The sequence below is a fragment of the Colias eurytheme genome, chromosome 12 (genome assembly GCF_061535395.1).
Source record: "Colias eurytheme isolate Ceu_HAF_F1 chromosome 12, ilColEury1 Martin Lab GWU primary, whole genome shotgun sequence".
Lineage (NCBI taxonomy): Eukaryota > Metazoa > Arthropoda > Insecta > Lepidoptera > Pieridae > Colias > Colias eurytheme.
In genome coordinates, this window is record NC_142991.1 from 2252750 (window position 1) to 2274635 (window position 21886).

At 32.4% G+C, this 21886-nt stretch overlaps 2 protein-coding genes across 3 annotated transcripts in view; one reads left to right on the forward strand and one right to left on the reverse strand.

Moving 5' to 3' along the window:
* Positions 1-21886, reverse strand: part of LOC149903829 (uncharacterized) — an 84612-nt gene that overhangs the window by 34781 nt on the left and 27945 nt on the right. Inside the window, exon 2 of one of the 2 annotated variants that reach the window (XM_090107744.1) lies at positions 14934-14964. The exons of the other annotated variant lie outside the window; for it this stretch is intronic. The gene's annotated coding sequence lies outside the window, so the exon portion shown is untranslated. The remainder of the gene's footprint in view (positions 1-14933; positions 14965-21886) is intronic. 2 annotated transcript variants of the gene reach the window in all.
* LOC149903830 (uncharacterized) lies at positions 18723-20281 on the forward strand. The gene is made up of 2 exons (XM_090108233.1): positions 18723-18840; positions 18933-20281. Exon 2 carries the CDS (start codon positions 18981-18983, stop codon positions 20172-20174), a length of 1194 nt encoding a protein of 397 aa, XP_089964359.1. The 5' UTR covers positions 18723-18840; positions 18933-18980; the 3' UTR covers positions 20175-20281.

The following is a 21886-nucleotide window of genomic DNA, read 5'->3' on the forward strand; positions in this document are numbered from 1 at the left end:
CGTGTGTCTGTATGTGCGGATCCTTTTTCTTGTTAACACGATAGCGACCGAAATACTTTACTAATCGAGTCTTTTTTTTTCTCTTACGCTTGAGTATGCTCAGGAATAGGGCATGTAATATCGGAATAGTTTTGAATTCCGATATTGATTTCCGATATTGAGCTCAATATCGGAATTCCGATATTGATATCGGAATTGGACATATATGTTAAAAAGGTGGTTTTTATTAATTAAAAACCTATTATAATCATATAATCTTTTATTTGGTATGAAAATAGTTATTTTACTGCTAAACAACTTAATTTAACTGACTCAAAATAAACATGTTTTAAGCAATACAATTTCAAAAATATAAAAACTTATAGGGTCAACCGGGGCAAATGCAACTATGGGGCTATGGCAACTAGTTATCATAACTAATTTATTAGAGTTGTTGTAATAAATCGCCACCTATGATTCAATAACTCAACGACTAATAAATCTTACAAGTACTAGATGGTGCCCCTACGATGAAAACTATTTGATTGATAGGCCATTGTGTCAAACCGCTATTTTGAAGTTGGTGTGCGTAAAAACAGGTGTCGAGTTTTGCAGACAAAAAAATTGTTTAGGAGTGATTTTTTGCAGGTGTTTTTGATTGGACACGATTATCACAAGCCGTTAAGCTTATTTCATTTATATTTTTAGTGCGTTAGTTGACTCTATTTTGTGTTATTGATGCAGTTACAATTGCCTCATGAAAATTTCACTGTGGGGTTATTGCAACTGTGAGGTTAGTTACAATAGCCCCTTATATTTTTGTATGAAACTAAAAACACTAGTGATGTGACAGTGTCGATATTTTTATTATGTATCCTTCTTGGTAGTCAAAATATACTTTCTTTATGATTAATTAATGAAGAAACATCGATTATTTCTTCGATATTATACCCAGAGACGGGTTCATAAGTAAAATTCAAATTAGATAAAGCGTGGTTAAAGAATATAAGTAACTAAAAACGATAGGTAGGATAGTTCTGTGATTGTTCAAGTAATTTTTAGTAAACGGTTGATTAACTAATAAACGTATTTTGTTTGGTTTACGTTTTTAACAATATTTAACATAAAGAATATTATTTGTTCTGACCAAAAACTAAAATTGACTTAGTAGGTAACTAGTACACTGTTATTTTTTTTTGTTGCGATTTAAAGTGGTAAATCAAAGTAGGTACATTTAAATTGAACGTTATTGTATAGATAACGTTATTGTATATATATATAGAATAATAAAAATATATCGATGAATAAGTTTTTTGCATTCCCCACACTAATTCTCTAACAAATAGTTGCATTTGCCCCACAATCATAAAAATAAGATTTTTCCTGAAAACTCGTCCTTGCTACACGGTAATCCAGTTCAAAATCCTATGAATAACATGAAATCTCATAAATATATTCTATATTCGTTGTTTTATATGAAATAGAAGAAGAGCTATGGCAGTTAGTTGCATTTACCCCCGACTAGGGGTTAATGTAACTTTTTCTACCAATTTTAGGAAATATTCTCACTACCAGTTATTTATAAGACTACTGTATTGCTTGATTGGTTGAAAATAATCTTGAATAAATACAAAAATCACTAAATGGGTCAAATAAATGACCAAATATAAAAGGAGATAACTGCAACCGATCAAACTTGAAACTTGTTATTTTTTAGTTGCATTTGCCCCGGTTGACCCTACCTATATAACTGTTTGATTTATTACACGACTAGTTGTTTTACTGCTAAAATACAAATTTAACTACAACAACACTAAAAGGTAGTGTTACCTAGTAATAACCCAAAAGATATAAGTGACCTATTTGGCAAGTATTTCTTCTCTGTCTTAAAACCTACACAACACATGGACTACAAATATATGGCTTTACCTATAATGCATCCAAAGTAACTTCTGTGCTCAGTACATTCTCAATATCATACAATTAAAATAGCACTACTGGCCCTGGAACCGATCAAAGGGCCATGTCCAGACAATGTCCCGCCCATATTTCTTTCCCGTTGTGCTGTCTGTTCCCCTGTCACTAATTTTTAATACTTCCTTAAATAATGGTTTGTTTCCATCAGTTTGAAAACAAGCTCGAATTGTTCCCATTTTTAAGAGTGGCAATCGTGAGCTCATTTCAAATTATCGCCCAATCTCCATTCTTTCTACCTTGTCAAAGGTTTTTAAATCAATGGTTTATGATGTACTCTACAAGCATCTCTATAGTCTTCTTTCTGAATTCCAACATGGTTTCGTGGCTAAAAAGTCCACAAATACAAATCTTATCTCATATGTAAGTTACCTAATTGAGGCAGTTGATTAGGGTTACCAAGTCGACGCAATTTATACCGATTTCTCATAGGCCTTTGACAAGGTCGCCAGAAAACACACACAGAGTTAAGAGGTGTTTACCTCTTTACAGTTCATGAAAGTGACTGATGCACACAGCAGGTAAGACGCTTTGTTTCTCTGTGCGAGCGAATAAGCAAGTGAGTTATACGCTGTGAAAGAGTGAGAAAGGCATACTGAAATGCGTCATTTCAATCACCACTATACCTATTTCTTTTTTTAAATCTGCCTAATTATTTAAATTGCCGCAAGTTTTAACCTCAACTTAATGATTTAGCACTGAATAAAAAAAATCTTAATTCCGATATAACGATATTGGATCACTCAGTATCGGAATTGTAATATCGTAATTTTCATTCCGAGATTCCGATATTGCGAGATTCCGAGATTCCGATATTCATGCCCTACTCAGGAATAGAACCCTTTCATTTTTCAGGGTCTGATTCGATGTGGTTTAATTGTTATTAAATAAACAAAAATAATAATTAAGTATTTAAAAAAAATTATGAGGCGTGCACTTTTGGATTTTCCAAATTATTTTTATCTTTATATTTTATTAATTTGATACATATAGATAAGAATAAGTTAATTATTGGTGTCATATCATTTTGATGATATGAATAAACATTTTAATTTAAGTATATAAAAAAATTGGGCAAGAGGCATTTTGCCACTTAATTATCGTCATGTGTATTTTCGCAAAAATACGAGAATGGGCGGGTCTCCACAGAGTGAACAGCCTCGTGAATTAGCTCGGTCTATTTGCATGTGGCTCAGCACTTCCACATAATTTTACTTTTATAACTCCAATATAATATGACGGACAGCTTGATACAAATATCTCGCTACTTCCCTTAACATTCACCACTACCAAGCAATAGCTAACAAAGAAAGATGACACTGTCGATAGGTCGATACGTTGACCATTTACGTGGACCCCTCTTCGTGTGACAGCTGGCTGCTGATACGGTCATCCCGTACTTGTTATGCTGGTTGACACTTTGTAATTATTGCAAGTTACGGAATTGGTATATTTAGTGGTGGGTTTACGGTTTTAAAATGTTTTATCGGAGACTAATAAGTAGATAAACAATCTAACACATTGCTAAGAGAACTATTGCAAAATTTTCCTAAAAATAAGTAGGTAGGTACAATAAACAAACGATAAAAAAGCCTCTCTACCAAAACATGTCTTATTTGGTATCAAGCTACAAGGTCAAGGGAAACAAAAATTTATTTAATAAATATATATTCTTTATCTTTGAATAAAACATCGCAATTAAAGTAAGAAACCGTGCCCAAAGTTTTCCTTAAAAGCCGCTTTCGCGTTATTCTTACCCTAACAGGTTTTAATAAATGTATCTAAGACATGATCAAGCAACAAAAAAATTACCTTTTCATTCAAAACTTTACGTTTAATTGACTTCGACACAATATGGCGCTTACGGTGTTCCAACTATATTTTTGTCATCAACGTTACCGCTAATGAAATGTGAACCTTATTTTCTTTGCTATAGGGCTTATTTCAGCTTGTTTGTTTCAGGTTAGATAAGTCGTTTGTCAACATGCGCGTGCGCAGTGGATCGTGCAAAAACGCAATGAGATCATCATAGTAGTGTCGTTTAGACGACGTGTGCTGATCTGCGCGTAGAATCGTGATGGCGCTGAGAGATCGCTGATAAACTTGAGAATAAACGTTCCCAGGATGAGCTTAACGGAGGTTTTAATTTAGGTTAACTTTTTTAGAAGTTTGTACGGTTGTGGATGGATAGGACAATGGTTTAGATGTTGTAATGACGCCCTCTAATTGTATTTTCTTAAGCGATACCGCAGTTAAAAAAATTGTTACTAACGCACCGTTTGTTAAATTAAACGATATCCGGCTGAATATCATGCAGGTGGTTAATTTGGCTTTAAATAAAACCGCGGCTTTAAAATCATTTAACTGCGACATACATACATATTACATACATTCCGTGTGTTCATATGATTTCGAGTTTTTTTGAACTATTTATAAAACTCCAGAATAAATAGGAAAATGAAAGAATTTATCCATTCATTATAACCATTTGTCCGTTATATTTAAGATTTTGTTTCAAATAAATAAATGTGGATTTTTCTAAAAATAATGTTGGATAACCTCCTTTATTAAAATTCGGTTAAAGTATGAGTCCTGTAAGCTGTGTTAGTAAGCCTCTGTTATGTGGCGCCTACGTTAAAAAGATTAAATCTTTATTATGTTTAATTTTACACAAGCTTGTAAGTTGTACCTATGTAAGTTGAAACTCTAAGTAATATGTTCATACAAGGCACTCTAACTGCAATTATAAGATATAGGTTCTCTAACTGTAATTATAGAAATGTACACAAAATATAAATTCTCTCTTATAAATTTATAAAATCAATTAAAAAAAGCGTGTGTAGGTACCGAGCACACGTGTCAGAAATGAAACTTCTTCGGCAAGATATAAAAATCGTCGCCTTACTCCATGACGTGACTGTATTGCCATGACGCGACCTTGAAATTTTACTCTCAACGCGCCTAAAGAATTTTCACTTCAAAAGTAGGTATGTATAACCATTTAGTATTCTGTGGTTACACATTATGACGAGTCTATATTTGCCTTAATAGGTATTTGCTTTAGAATCTAAGGAAAAAAATCATAAAAACAATGTTACCAAAACAAACCGACACAAGATTGTTATTCAAAATCCGACGCACAGTTATTTTAATAAAGGTATCCGGTATTTAAATATACAAAAAGAGGAAGACTTAGTATAATTAAATTAACAGGTTCAGAGGAAATGCGGTAGTTTTGTTTATTTGAACAATATTTTACGACCAGTGTATGTATAGAGTTACAAATTCTTGAGATTTAAAAAATCACGTGTTATTTGATCAGTCTTGGTCCATCTTAGTAAAAGATAGCCCGTAGACAGTGGGTAATATTATTGTTGTTTTAGTTGCTCTTAGCTAGATAGATGTAATAAATTGTAGGTACCTTATGTACATACCTAATTTAGGAGTAACTTCGTACTTTTCGGTTTATTACATGTGGTGTGATTTTACGAATTTGATAGATAGGTACCTAATATCAAATATGATTAATATTATTGGCATTCTATTAAAAATAGCATTTACGTCTCATTTTTGTAATCTACTCTAATTCTAAATTTATAGTGATAGGGATTTTTATAATAAATAAGTAGTTATCAAATGAAAAAGACAATATCATCAAAGCATCGTCACGTTATCAGAATAATCACTAACAAATTTTTTTTAAGATTAATTTTATCAATAGCAAAAGTCACTTCTTATTGGAACACAACATTTATTTTTGGAACTAAATAAATAATAAACAAATGAAACAAAGTCGCAGTATATAACTAGTCACAGTGAAAGCTAGTCTGTCAGTGATGACAGACGATCAATGCTCGAACAAACAAACTAAATGATCTTTAACATTAGATGTTATCTATTTGTGCTAATAGAAAAAGTGCGCGATAGATTGATAGTTGAGAATCATCGGTGTTTTTTTATTATAAGATAATATAGATAGCTATGTTGTTTGATTAAAGTCTACCTATTGCTTTTATTTTTCTTTAGAATAAATATTACAAAATTTCGTTGCAAACTTCCATTCACTGATAAGACTGTAATTATATGCCAAAATAGATTAGTTGCATGCTATTACGCGTTTGAGCTTTTAAGTTCCCAATTTTTTAAGCTATTGCATAGCTTCTATCGCGGGCTTTTAGCGCGGGGACCGAATCCGGAAATTTAGTAACGAAAAACCTCACGCTCCCCACTCCGACGGGCGCGGAGGTGTAGCTTGAAGGCAAAGCATGCAATAGCTTTACCGCGGCAGTCCCCGAGTGCCACACGTCTTTTTTTAATAAAAAAAAAAACGAAAGTAAAGATGCTGTAGAATTGCGCTCTATAATTACCCAACTTAACATTCTTGACCTCGAAATAAAACCTAATAAAAATAAACCCATACGAAATTCGGTAAAGACGGACAAGTAGACTGAAACTCAAAACAAAAATAAGTGAAACAGCAGAGATGTAGAAACTCAATGAAACAGCAGAGATGTAGAAACTCAATCACAAACGTAAAATCCCGACTGCTAATTTATGTAGCCTAGCTAGGTATTTCACTACCACAATTCTGATGAAAAACTGTTGCTTACAACGACACCTCATAGTCATAAGTCAAAATCCATCCCGCTGTTTGGTCAGTATGGCGTGCCAAACACAATCGAAAAACGTTCTTTCCCATCTTGTCACAGAATTCTCCAACTGTCCATTTGAAATTCGCTAAACGTTATACGGAAACGTAAGATAAACCTTTGGGGTCATTCCGTTTGATATACGAGGTGTGAAGGTAAATCAGTTTATATTTAGCGGGGTTTCAACTGATTGCCTCTTTTCCAATTAGCGTGTTTCCTTGACGTTGGTTCGAATAACGGACAAACTAATGGTATTACCTATTTTATATATATTTAGGTATATAAAAATGGTGTTTAACTTTAGTGTAGCTAATCTGTTTTGAATAATAGGCATAGGTTGATTCATATGTCTATACATTTTGCTGATAATAAGGTAATAAATGGGTAGGTTACATGTGCATAGTTCGTTTAGAATCTTGAACAAACATAATCTTATACATACATATAATGTAAGAATTATTAAATGACAAAACTATATAATTAACAAATAACCTCGAATTGGACTGAAAATTCTCAGCTTTCTACCTTGAAATCGTAAAAAACTTTCTACTTTTTCACAATATGAAAACTAGTTAAACAACTTATTAGCACATTATATTTGCGCTATTTTAATTCATACAATTATCTTTACAACAAGTGTTAAAGTTCGCAGTAAAGCATAAATATGAAGATATTTTACCTTCGTTATGAACACAACTATGAATGTCTTTTAACAACGTACCGACAGCAAAAAATTAATTAACTCAAGTATGGATTTTTTGCACCTTTTTAAAAGCTAAACTTTGTTTGCAAGGGTTATCTGGAGGATAAATATGTTTTATATGTAGTGCGATGGAAAATACCTTTTGAATATTCTCTTTCATTATGATTTGTTAGTGACATGTACCTACACAGATCACATAAACTAAAGATATGTATAACCAGACTTTTGGTACAAACATACCCTAAAGTTTTATCTGGGAGCTTTATCGCGTCTAGAATAGAGCTTTCACTAAGCAGTCATAATCAAGTAGGTATACGTATCAAAATATGTAAATATTTTTTTAAGATATGATAAGAAAAATAAAAGTATTTTAAAAGAAAGTGAACAATAGCAATGCACAATGAATAAGAAAATATATATTTTTTGCAATTTTGCATAATAACTTAGATCATAAGAATTTGATTAAACGAACAATATAAATAATCAAGTAATTATTTTTAATACATTCATAACATTTAGTTACTGAACCCATGTGTTTCTCAGAAGGTCTCATGAATGACGTCTCCAGTCCACTTGACATAACTCAGTATTAAAATAGCTGACAACGTCAGCTGTTAGATATTTAAAAAAATATTTAACTTCTATGCGTTCATTAACAAAGAATATGTTTGTAAAATTAAAAAAAAAAAATTAACTACGGACAAAGGTATGGAAATATGATTAATACATAGTGTAGTGAGAGAGAGAAAAATACTTGTACATTAATAAGCAATTAATAAGTGTGTTGACAATTGACATATTTTATAACACTTATGGCCTTATTATTAATCTAAGAATTACTGCTAGAGTAAAAATGTAACCTTTACAGCATCTTATAATCCAAAGTAATAACACTGTATTAGTAATAAGCTAATGGTTTGCTTTTTGTAATCGTTTTTATAGAAATAAAAACAAAACTAAGATTCACAGAATCAATAATTTACATAGTCGTGAATAGAATTTATTTTTAAATATCGATTACTAAGAAATTTAAGACGCGGTTACTGTGTCAAATATGATTAATCGATTCGTTCAAGGAAGTTTTAGTTAAAATCGATAGTTCGATTTTAGGAATTGAATGCTAAAATAACAGAATAAATGTTATTCTGCCAATTAACTATATCCCGGATGAGATATTGAGCTCTAAATACGTTTAAAGGTTAATAAGTGGTTATAAAAAAATCTTGGGATTTCAAATACAGGATTATCTTTATTGATATAAATTCGAATCGGTTCCTTTTAATATTTACTCGTGCAGTTCACATAATGTTTATGGCGTAAAAAAATACGAATACAGAACCTTCCGACGTTTTTGGAAACATTGCAAGGTTAAATTCAGGACAAGTCTTATATTATGCTTGTGTGCGTTCTTTAGGCATGTGTCATTTATTTGTTTGTCTGTGTGTGTGGGCGGAGAGGATTGGCACTTGGCAGCCAATTTCGGCTTTAATTTTAATTTTATCGCCAAGTATATATCTAGACCAGTAAATTTTCAAAGTATTTACAAATATAAACTACAACATAATTAAGCAATAACCAACGTCAAGTTTCTATTCCAAAAGCTTAGAGGTTACGCAAATACAAACAGACAAATTACACGCATCATTCGAGCTGTCGTATTGAAACACGTATTGTGCCTCGTTATTTGTTACGTCAAAATACGTTCAAAGGTTTGTATGTATGTCTGAGTGTATGTTTAGTTTTTGTCCTTGATATTTCTGTGTTTTTAAAGGGTTGTTCATTATATAAGTTATAAATATTTTTTATGGCATTGATTAAGTTAATGTGTCGCTAAATTGTTTGTAATTAAATGAAAGTGTATAATTATAATTATTAATTTGATCATTTAATAATCAGACAAAAATGTTCAATAAAAAATTGATTACCTGGTATCTTACGATTCAAAATTAGACACATATTTTAAATATTTGATTATAATATAATGTATAAATATTTCAAATTATATTTGGAGAATGCAGCCCTCAGAAATATTTAACAGTGTCCCCGCACTTTAGATTGTTGGATATCGAGAATTGCAGTTTTTGTTCTGGTGTGGCCACACAGAGCCCGTTAATAATATTTTTTATTTAGCTATCCATATTTATTATTTTCATAACTAAACAAAACTTCATTTATGTATGAGATTTTCCTGGATATTTCCATCCTTGAAGCTAATTGTTAAAGTGAAAGTGGGTATATTTGGATTTTAATACTACGGAAACGTTTTATAATATGGTCCAAAATTGAAATTACGAAATTAACCTAGTAAAATTATCTATATTCTCAATAAATGCGGTATTTTAAAAAATTTAAAAGGCTGTTAAATTAAACTATTTGTTTGAGTTTTTTACCTTTTTACGTTTCAGTGTTCAATTTTAAGCAGTTTTTCAAGTTAATTTTTTGATTTAGCTCCGTGTGTACTCAGCACTATTGTCACACGGCTACGTAACAACCGGTCCGAAGCTTGCAACGCGATCACTTTCACTATCCAATACTGTACAGATTTTTATGTATCGATTGTGTACCTAATGCCTAAGTAATTGTTTACGTTATACGTATGACCTCTAATTTATATTAAAATGTATAAAAATAAAACAATTTTTCTTAAAACGTAGCAATTTGAGAGCGATTTTTTCGAATTCATTCATATTTTTTCACAATTTTTTACGGGTTCTAGGAAAATTGCGAAAATAATTTAAAAAATTCAGAAAAATGTAGTTAAAAGCTCTCTCTAAAATCTCCAAACAATCTTCGAAACGGCTGATCAAATCTACATAGGTACCAATTTGGCATAAATAGGTAGAATATAATTATATAGCCTCTGTTAGCAAAAAAGCTTCTTTTTCTCCAGATATTACGCAAGCGAAGCCACGTTTTGAAGCTAGTGTATTAACAAATGTAATGAATGTAGAAAGTAAATGATCACAGTAAAAGTTATCCCAGTGCAAAAACATGATCATTCTTGGGAGTCACTTTCTCTTGATTTTCAATTAAATTTATCTTTAGATGTTATTATGCTGTATAAGGTCATGGAGATTCATAATAGATTGTGATTATTGCCAGTAAGAACATAATATAATATTGTTCATATTTTTGTTTTTTATATAGGTAACTACATACATATTTGATTAAAAATTGTCTTTCTTTGTGTCTCTATAGATTAAATTATTGTAACCAGACGAAGCAAATTAAGGAACAATTTAAGTATTGCCATAACTATAATGTATTTACTAATCTGTGGTACCTACCTATTACTCTAATACAATTAGGAATCAACATTATTGTAAGGTACGATATTGAAGAGTTGAAATTATCTATGTGACTGATTCAATTATGAAAATTCCTCCTTATAGAAATTTTATGCCTATTATGTATCGAGGAAAACTTATAAAAACCTGTAAGTGTGCGTCCACACTGAATGCGCGGTGGCGGCGGCCTAGGCGGGCGCGACGAGCGGGCGCTCGCGGTGGCCACACCGACGCGCGAGCTCAAGTAGCGGTTCGACGTTTTTCGGGTGTTGCAAACTTTGGACGATTTGCTATTTTTACTGGACAGTCCGATTTTGAGATGAGATCATTATAGAAGTTGTACACGAAATAAATAAAACAGAGGAATAACGGGTGAATCTTATATGAAGAATTGAGATTATACCCTACAAAATTACTGTGGTGTATATAAGTGTTTTAGATTGAATCGCACTTATAAATAAAGAAGTTTCACTTCAACAATTAAGTATCACTTCAACAATTAAGTATTTACCGCTATTTTACGAAAAACAATAAAGGATATAATATAAGAATTCGAGCGACAAGACCGAACTGGTTTGATACCCCCGCCGTCCGCGCATTGGGTCGCTTGCTGACTAGGCCCGTAGTGTGGCCAGAACGCGCGGATAGGAGAATTTGAAAACTACGCGCGCTGGCTCGCTCATTACCGTCGCACTAGGCTTCCGCCATAGTCATTTCAATGTGGACGCAAAGGCGCGTTTCATACGTTTGATATTTCGCGCCCGCCGTCGCAACCGCGCTAGGCTCGCAGTGTGGACCTGCACTAAAGTCGAGGGCATACACTAGTCGTTAGACATAATATGGGAGAGAGTGGTTACGCACGTTTAATTACACAAGTATATAGAGGTAGTTACCGAGTGTGTTATGTGACATTTATATCATCTTTCCTGTATGTTTTTACCTAAGGTTTTTACACATATCTTTGTACAATTTTCTCCGTAGTGAAAAATTATATAATTCGTCGTTTTACGCTGAGACACTACTTAATAAAGTACTAGATTTCCGCCCGCGGCTTCGCCCGCGTTTTCAAAGGAAAACCCGCATAGTTCCCATTCCCGTGGGATTTCTGGGTTAAAAGTTAAAACCTATCCTATGTGTTAATCCTTTATATGTGTGCTAAATTTCATTGTAATCGGTTTAGTAGTTTATGCGTGAAAACCATACATACATAATTATGTAATGAAAGGTTTGTAATTACAAACCTTTCCTCTTTATAATATTAGTATAGATAGATATTATGTGCTCTCTGATGCATTAAAATCCTTTAGTTTCTGTGATCTGTGATTAAAATGTACCTATTATTCTGATTTGAATTTTTTTGACGGGGAGATTTACTCACCGGAGAATTTCCATAAATAAAAATTAATCAATACATATAATAGAGGTCTGATGAAACGTAAAAAGTAAAACCAAAACGAGAAGCCTCTTTTAGAAGTCATATAAAAATTATGGTATTGAATATCCTACCCTATTCTTGGCATTAAAATAAGTCCGTGTACATTTGAAAGAAAAAAATTAATTAATATTTCCTTATTAAACAGCATTAGATAATTAAACCATAGATCACCTGTCGACTCGTGTCCCGTAAAAACTAAACCAGACTAATATATTCATGAATATCAATCAGTTTGCATAACTAGATCTAACACCTACGAGTGTTTGCATTATGTAAAACAGCGCCAAGACGAAACCATAAACGGACAGTAATGGAATTGTTTTGTAATTGTTAGTCTAAAACGTTCTGACTGGATACTTCTCAACGAACTTCAAAAATAGGTGGTTCACGATTAGAATGTATTTTGTTAAGGTTTGTAACCTCAGATTCTGGTGATTCTTTTTGGACTCATTTAAATTTGGTCTAGTTCTGGCAATTACAGCAGATTTCCGTTACATTTATTATGCATACGGCTTATGGGTTGTGTTAATTATGTTAGATTCCCATGCAAAAGGTTCTAAGAAGAAACTGTTACGGTACTATGACATCCTATAGGATCTCGATTCTCGTAGGACCTGTGCCCTTACCTCACAAAAACCTCAGAATTTGGCGGTCTTTTCAATATATTGACATCATTACCACAGTATTACCATTATTTCCTACAGTAGTGCGACGAATGTACTTGTGCAGAGAAACGGAGGGGAACTGGCGGGGGTCGGGCGACGCGGGCCGCGTAAAGCAAACACGCTTAGTTTGCTTTACCTAGCGCGAAAGGATGTCGCAGTCGTATTTTTTGTGTAATAATTTTATTATACATAGGTACTTACATATTCTATTATGGCGCGCACAAACTGTTCGGTTTACGGATGTAAATCTACATTGAAATCCCAGAAGGAAACAATATTTCAGAAAGATTGTATTAATTGTATCTGTTGAATTAAAATCAAAGCTATGTATATATGTTGTCCTCATTATTTTCTAATCAGATTGTACATCCCAATGCGAATGCATTACTTAGTTAAATGTTATAATATACAATTAAGAACATCCAAAAATAAAGTGTCCACGTAAATAATATTTAGCAGTGCAATATCTGTAATTATATATTTATGAACAAATAATTACATCAGATTTAATAATCGCAATTATTTTGAATGTACATATGAATAAAGATTTCATCATAATATTAATAATCACAATTGTTTTATTTCCCATTTGTTGCAACCCTAGCGTATTTTCGTGTGGCAGCGTCATTACCTACGCTGGCGGCGGCATCGCGCGACATCAAAGGCGATTCCTTAGTGTAGGAAATAATGGTAATACTGTGTCATTACATTAAGTTTTAAATTTATTCGTACTATACGTGTCATAATCAATTTAACGAAAGAATGTATCAAATTAAAGGAAACTCCAGCATACTTTAAACTAATTGGCTTCTATACAAGTCATATAATTGGTTTAATCCATTTTGCATACGTTGAATGTTACTTGAACAGGACGCGTAAACATTTTTATCATACTAATGTGTTTTTTGGCCTTGTTTGTGAGGAAAATTAGTAGGTTTGTGTGTACTTTGATGAGAGAACGTTATTCTCTATACTGATGTTGAGTTTTAAAGTCCTTTTTTATATTGAGTCTTTAGTGTGCAGAAAGCATGTATCGATAACCCTTTCTAGGTACTGACTTGATTTTTAATCCAGCACTTTTGGATTTTTTGATTGCCTGTTTTTTTGGTACGAATGTAATAAAATAGTGTTTTCTTTCGAAGTATTTTTGCTTATTCTGTCTCCTATGATTAAGCACATCCGAAAGTGTTTGTTATTAGGTACTTATTATTTACATTTGGCAGAACCATTTTCTTAACTACATTTTTCATTGATTTATTCATTACCATAGCTGTTATCCTTTATACTTTATATCGTTTATATAGTACTAGCGGTCCGCCCCGGCTTCGCCCGTGGTACATGTTTACGTTTTCTCTACATTAGAACCATCCTCGTACTTCAAGGAATATAATTAAAAAAAGAATTATCGAAATCGGTTCAGCCGTTCTCGAGTTATGCGCTTACCAACACATTTTGCGATTCATTTTTATATATAACTAGCGGTCCGCCCCGGCTTCGCCCGTGGTACATATTAACGTTTTCTCTACATAAAAACCATCCTCGTACTTCAAGGAATATAATAAAAAAAGAATTATCGAAATCGGTTCAGCCGTTCTCGAGTTATGCGCTTACCAACACATTTTGCGATTCATTTTTATATATAAGAAAGAAGATATAGTATGTATACGTATATGTTCTCATTTAAGATTATGTCTTTCCATCTAAACTTATAATTAAGAAACAAATTGTATTAAAACGTTATTTGCATATTAACCTCTCAGTACTGAAAGCTCGAGCATTACAAACTGGGCCAAGTCAGTGTCGGGATGGGAACGCCAATCTTACTTTCATCGACTAACCTCACGACGTGACCTCAACCAGTTCATTGTTTTTACATTAATTGGGAGGGCACGGAACGTGGAGTGACTTCTCATTAATAGCAACGTCTTTATTTGGAGGGAAAACGATGACGTCATGTTGTTATGATGGTACTTTACCTACTGGTATTTGTCTCCATTGTCCTCCTTATTGTGATGATATTGTTATGAATTCGTTTTTAGTAGGTATGTGTGTGTGCGTGCGTTGTTGAATCAATAGTATTAGAGTAATTACTCAATACAATTGATACAATTGTTTTGTTAACAATAATTATTTAGCATTCATATTTTTTTCGTTAATGTTGGTTGAGCTTTTTTACATTGAATCAAATTAATAATTATTTTGCATATTGCTAGAAGTCTGAAGAAGATTATTAATACTTACGTTTAAAATAATAAAAACACACGCGTACGATCTGAAACAAAAAAAGTATTTTTAATACATATTCAAAAAAATCGGAGGAATATACATATTCAAACAAAAACGATTAGGTGTTAATTTTATGTTAATGTAGTTCTCTAAACATACCTGTCTTTATGAGAAAATTAATTCAACTGATTCAAAACACAGGTAATATATTTTCACATGTACCTATTCAATCAATTATATTTTATTTTTAATATTTACGGTCATAATTTACAAACGTTACAAGATCATTGATCAATCAGAGGTTTATTTATCATACACTCGTCACGGTTCATTTCTTATCAGTTGAATTCAACCTTACGTGACGTCACAACATGGCGACAAGGCTTCGACAAGGCTGCACTGCATACCAATGCATTTGTATTGAGAGAATTTGTTGAATACTATAGTTATGTATAGAATATCCATACGGATTTGTGTATTTGTAGATAGATACCTTATAAATTTACATAGATTTTATACTACCTACTTTAAAATGTAAAATTTAGAGTATTTTGCGTTTAGTAATGTAAATCATATATGTTTTAATATACAGACTTTATTGGATACATTTCTGTTAGAGCACAACATTATGTCTTGGTTTATAAAACTTTTTATAGTGATAGAATATTTACTAGGTTATATACAGTCAAAGGTTATATAAATTACATGTAACTTGTGTCTAGTTTTATCCTATCTAATAATATCTATACCTACCTACTCATATAATAGTAGGTTGTTGTCTCGTAAGTATTTTAAATTCTGTACACGTATAAGTTATAACGATAATACTTATGGTTGTTTTCATAGTATAATGCAGATTTACCGAATGTATATTTCATTACTACATGTGCAGTGGAATGCAGTTGAAAGTCTTTAGTGAAAAGGTGAAATTTGAAACAGAAGGCGAACTCAGTACATAGCAGATTACCTATAAAGATTTCAATATTAATAATTTAGGCCATGTATTATTAGTTTTATGTACACGACTAATGTTACCCATGCAATAATGTCGATACATTTTACACCTGAAAAAATGTGTTACGGTACAAATTCGTACTCGGACATTTTACAAAGAACGCGAAATACCGTTGGTTGAAACGTCATAATTTAGAACTCTAAGGAGCTGGATAATTGCACCCTCCCACTAGGAAGGCTTGTTAGCTTTTTACAAGGTATCATTACAACTAACTGTTAGCGAATTAAAGTTTATATTAGCGCTGTGTTTCCTATGTTACGTCGTTGTTTGTCAAATCATTGTTATTAACAAGTAACTGAGAGATAGGAAGGTGACGTCTATCCGTTATTCTGCTGTTATTTATATCATTTACTAGCTATCCCCACGCGGCTTCGCCCGATTTGTAGAAAACTTTACAAAATATATACTAAAACCTCCAGAACCACTCTATCTATTAAAAAAGCCATCAAAATCTGTTGCGTAATTTTAAAGATCTAAGCACACACACACAGAGGCGGCGGAAAGCCACGCTTTTTTTATTTTTATACTATGTAGTCATAGAGATGTATATTTTTACTGGCAATGTATAAGAGTGCATTAGTATGGTGAACTATTTCAGTACAAATATGCATTGGTAAATGGCATGCATGGATAAAATGATGAATGCATAGCACGTGCCTGCTCTTTAGCGTGCATTGTACTCGATGGAGGTACATGTTGTATTTAAGTTTTCGAGAAAGTGAAAATAGCTCGTTAGAAAATGCGTTTAGACTTTAGAGACTGGATAATACGGGGTATAATGGATGTAATATAAAGCCATAGCACAGGTTACTAAATAGTTACTGCAATAGGCTACTTAGCCGAACACTTTATGTATTCCTAACGGTCTAATTAAATTTCAATATTCGTTTCATAATAGAGCAGAAATAAATTATGTATTCCCATTTCAATTATACACCTGATTAATTTTAAAAGGCAAACGCATTTAGGTCAAACCAAAGTGATTCTAGTCAAGACTGGTAAAATAGAATATTCAGAAACAAAATGTCTAACTTCAAAGCCGTTTATGAAGTAAGCGTGGGCAGTTAAACGGATCTGCGAGTGGATTGCGCAACTCTGCTAGGAATGCAAATAAATTGCAAAATGCAAGCCGCTTCGGACTTTCTCTAAACGCCTAATTTCTCTTTTTACTGTAACATATGTTTAGTGCGTTTGATACCTCGTTAAATTCAGTTTTATGTGTATATTGTTTAGGGTCAATATAAGCCGCAATTCCGAGTTATTCCTTAGCAGGTTCTTTATTATTATTTGTGGAAGGTTGTATACCTGTTTGTCATTCATTTGTATAGAGTGCACTTGATAAGCAGGCGTGTGTGCACCGTTCTATCATCTTATTAAACATCAATAAGATAATTATTTTTATCGTTAAATACAAACAGAGTTATGCAAATTAATTAAAACGATTTTTGTTGAATTTAACTCAAATATAATTATTATGAAATGCGTTTTTTATTTATATAATAGAATCTTTAATTTGTAAGCAAATATTTAAAAACAATGAACGTAAATTTATTTAACCGTGCCATTTTCTTATATGTAAATTCAATTTCAAGGTAAGAGACCTCGCCCACGAAAAATAAGATTGTGAATTTCGAATTAAATACCAACTTGTGAACTATATCAAGAAACTAGTTAGCTTTCGACATATTATGACTATACTTAATTATGTTTAGATTATTACATGTATTTAAGAAAAATTTGTTTAAGTTCTAAGTTCGAGGAATATGATACACTAGCTTTCCGCCCGCGGCTTCGCCCGTGTTTTCAAAGAAAAGCTGCATAGTTCCCGTTCTAGTGGGATTTTCGGGATAAAACTTACTCTATGTGTTAATCCAAATTATCCTCTATATGTGTGCTTAATTTCATTGTAATCGGTTCAGTAGTATTTGCGTGAAAGAGTAACAAACACACACATAGGTACACATCCTCACAAACTTTCGCATTTATAATATGTATTAGTAGGATTTTATTTTAATACTAGCTTTCCGCCCGCGGCTTCGCCCGCATTTTCAAAGATAAACCCGCATAGTTCCCGTTCCCGTGGGATTTCCGGGATAAAACCTATCCTATGTGTTAATCCAAGTTACCCTCTATATGTGTGCTAAAATTCATTGTAATCGGTTCTGTAGTTTTTGCGTGATAGAGTAACAAACATCCATACATCCATACTTACAAACTCTCACATTTATAATATTAATATTTAATAGGATTTCGGAAGTTAATTTGTAGGTAGGTGTACTAACTAGTCACTCCAGTTGAGTCGACTTTTTAATGTTTTAAATTAATTATGCTAATCCACGTAAAGAATTTAATAAATTAAAAAAGTTATAGTTCAGATCCTATTGAACCTGACTTTTTAATGATTTATGATATAAAATGTACATTTCCACCTTTGTTTTATATTTAGGTATAATTAATGGAATTTAAAGTTAAATCTTAGGGCTCTTTGAGTATTGCGTAAGATTTTTTATATATTTTTGAGGCATTTTTCATATACTTAGCTCAAAATAAAAAGAAAAAAGAAGTAAAATAGTAACATCGATCCTTAACAAATAATCACACAAAACTGGGTTTCCAGAAAGTTCCACAAATTTCCTCATAATAAAGAAAATGACGTCATTTTGTCGCACGGCTTGCGCACGGCACAGCACCGAGTGGAGCGGTTTGCACACGTTGTTAGTTAATATGGTATAAATGTGACGGCTTATCGGCCATTATCATTCGTTCACACTGGCAGCGTGGTGAGTAATCTGTTATCTAGTATTGTTTTTGTGTGTACTATTTTTGTATTTTAATTTGGTTGTCTTTGGCATTCGTTTTGAAGGACTGGGTTTTTAAATTTAGACCATTAAAGCTATATACTTAGAGGTAAACTTCTATATTTTACACAAAACTGTATGTTACTTAAACTATATTCAGAATTTCATCTTTGTTTATTACCATGTTTTTTCCTTTTTCAGAAATAAGCGATCTGAATATTTAAAAAGTAAATAGACCGAAAAGACAAAATGCCTTGCTGCAAAGTGACAATAAAGAAGAATCTTTGCAATATGAAATGCGATAAATTCGGTTGCATTTGTATTCCTACAGATGGAAAGGACACTGTTTATCTATGTCTTGATGATAACAATAAAATCATTAGATGTGCTGATGAATGCGATGGTTCTGGATCTAAATGTATTGCTGTAGAAACTGGTGGAACAACCTGTATTTGCGTGTGCAAGACTGATGAGGGTATAACCAAATGTGATGATTGTGCCTGTACTGATGATACCAAGATGCAATGTGATAAGCAAGGCTGCGTATGCTTCAAAACAGATGGAAAAGACAAGCTTTTAGTCTGTGAAGATGATGAGAATAATATAATTTGTTGTGATACAAATGAAGGTGGGAACTGTGTTTGTTTGCCAACTGATGGTAAATCTTGTATTTGTGTTTGTAAAGATGGAAAAGGTGGTTTTAAGAAATGTGATGATTGTTGTTGTACTACTGAATCTAGTACAAAAGCTGAAGCCAAATGCGACAAGAAGGGATGTGTATGCATAGATACTAAAGGAAAATCTTGCGTTTTGATTTGTGAAGATGCGAAAGGTAACATAGTTGCTTGTGATAAAAATGAAGATAACAAATGTATCTGCATTGAAACAAAGGGAGCTTCTTGCATTTGTATTTGTAAATATGGAAAAAAAGGTTTCAAGAAATGTGACGATTGTTGCTGCACTACTGAATGTAGTACAGAAGCTGAAGCCAAATGCGACAAGAAGGGATGTGTATGCATAGATACTAAAGGAAAATCTTGCGTTTTGATTTGTGAAGATGCGAAAGGTAACATAGTTGCTTGTGATAAAAATGAAGATAACAAATGTGTCTGCATTGAAACAAGAGGAGCTTCTTGCATTTGTGTTTGTAAAGATGGAAAAGGGGGTTTCAAGAAATGTGATAATTGTTGCTGTACAACTGAATGTAGTACAAAAACTGAACTTAAATGTGACAAGAAAGGATGTGTATGCATTAAAACTGAAGGTAAATCATGTGTTTTAATTTGTGAAGATGCGAAAGGAAATATTATCTCTTGTGAAAAGGAAGATGGTAAAAATTGTATCTGCATTAAGACATGTGGAGCTTCCTGTATTTGTATTTGTAAAGATGGAAAAGGGGGTTTCAAGAAGTGCGAAGATTGTTGTTGCACTCAAAATAATTAGATATATTGTCTAATAATAATCATGAATATATTTTAGAACTTCAAAGTTGAATATTGTATTTCAAATTTTTATTATTATAGATGTAGTTAATAAAAAGATGCAAAATATTTAGATGATTTACTTTGTTTTATTTGGCCCTCACCCCCAATGTATCTGAAACATACTAAATTTCTTTCAAAACATTCTCTACTAAGGTCTTATTAAGTCGATTGTAAAGAATTACATTTCACACAAAATCCCAATTTTAACACATCAACAGCATAATAAACATTCCAATCAAATAAACATCGTATTTATTGTATATTGAAAGCGATAATCACGGCCATTCGCAGATAATAAAGCGGTTTATATTTTCCTGCCATAATTGTACACGACAGCCGTGCGGTAGGCATTCTGACGTGACGTGTGACAGCTGAGTATCTTGAGTTGTCACTTGTCAATGTCACATTATGCCGAGTGGGCTTAGATCATTAAGTAATGATCTAAGCGAGTGGGTGGTATTTTTTATCATAGAGTAATTAGTAATTACTACCAAAAATTATGTAATATCCTTTATTTAATAACTAATTATAATGAACTGAGTCTACTATTTAATTACGATATCTTTATGGAAAATCTAGTCTCAACAAATTATAAGTAAAATTGCCTTTATTGTCATAAGCTAAACATTAGGTATCCATTTTGCAGAAAGTACTTAATTTAGCTATTTATTCTAAAACACGACTAGGACAATAATACACGAGGTAATACTAATCAAAGAAATATTGAATAAACCATAACAGGATAGTACCTAGTTCTAAGAATAACTTTCCTCAAATTCTATCTCACAAAAACAGCACAATTAACCCACAGTTATACATTAAAATGAGATTAGGACCACGTATTTAGGGTCCCATTAATTTGCATGGTCACGGTCCAGATAGCAACGGAGCTAGATCGAGATAAGCGAAACGGTGTTGAAGGTTGCAGTGAATGGGGGAGCGCTTAATGAAATAAACCGCTGTGGTATTAGATTTGTGTATATTGTAGAACATTTTGTATAAGAGCAGCAGTATTTCAGAAAAGGTTATTTGCTACCATCTGCAGCTATCTGCTATCAAAAAAGTCTTAACCCTAAATGTTTGTGACTTATTGTGAGTTGAAATCGATAAAAAAGAAATACCTAATAATGTATTATACCTTATACTATCCATCGTTGAATACACTAAAAAGTAAGAAGAGAGATAATAATTAAGCTATTGCCGAAAAATGTGAATCGAACAGAAGTAATATATTATGTATAACTCCATATTCATAAATCATATTCCCTCACTTTGTGTAAATATGGCATAAATAATAGCACATATTATATTTAAATTTTTGTTTCCTATCTTATCACAAATTTTGATCAATGCAAAATATTGACACGTATTTCATTAATAGTAGTTCAAAACGAATCATACTTCTATATTTCTATTGAAAACATAAAATCCAACTACAAATAACTAACATAAATATAACATCCACAGATAGTTCAAACAACTTCTCACTGATTTAATTAAAGCAGGAAAATCGTCTAGATTTCTAGTTTCACACACGATACAATAGTGTTATTGAAACCGATTCGCGGACTTATTAATTGTTCTACGCCCACAAACTGTTATTATTGTACTAACTACATAACGGTATTTACTTTGTATCGATATGTAAATACTATGTTTGCTTTGGGAATG

What these genes read in the sequence shown, in the direction of transcription:
- LOC149903830 (XM_090108233.1), top strand. Translation starts at nt 18,981, where the DNA reads ATGCCTTGCTGCAAAGTGACAATAAAGAAGAATCTTTGCAATATGAAA.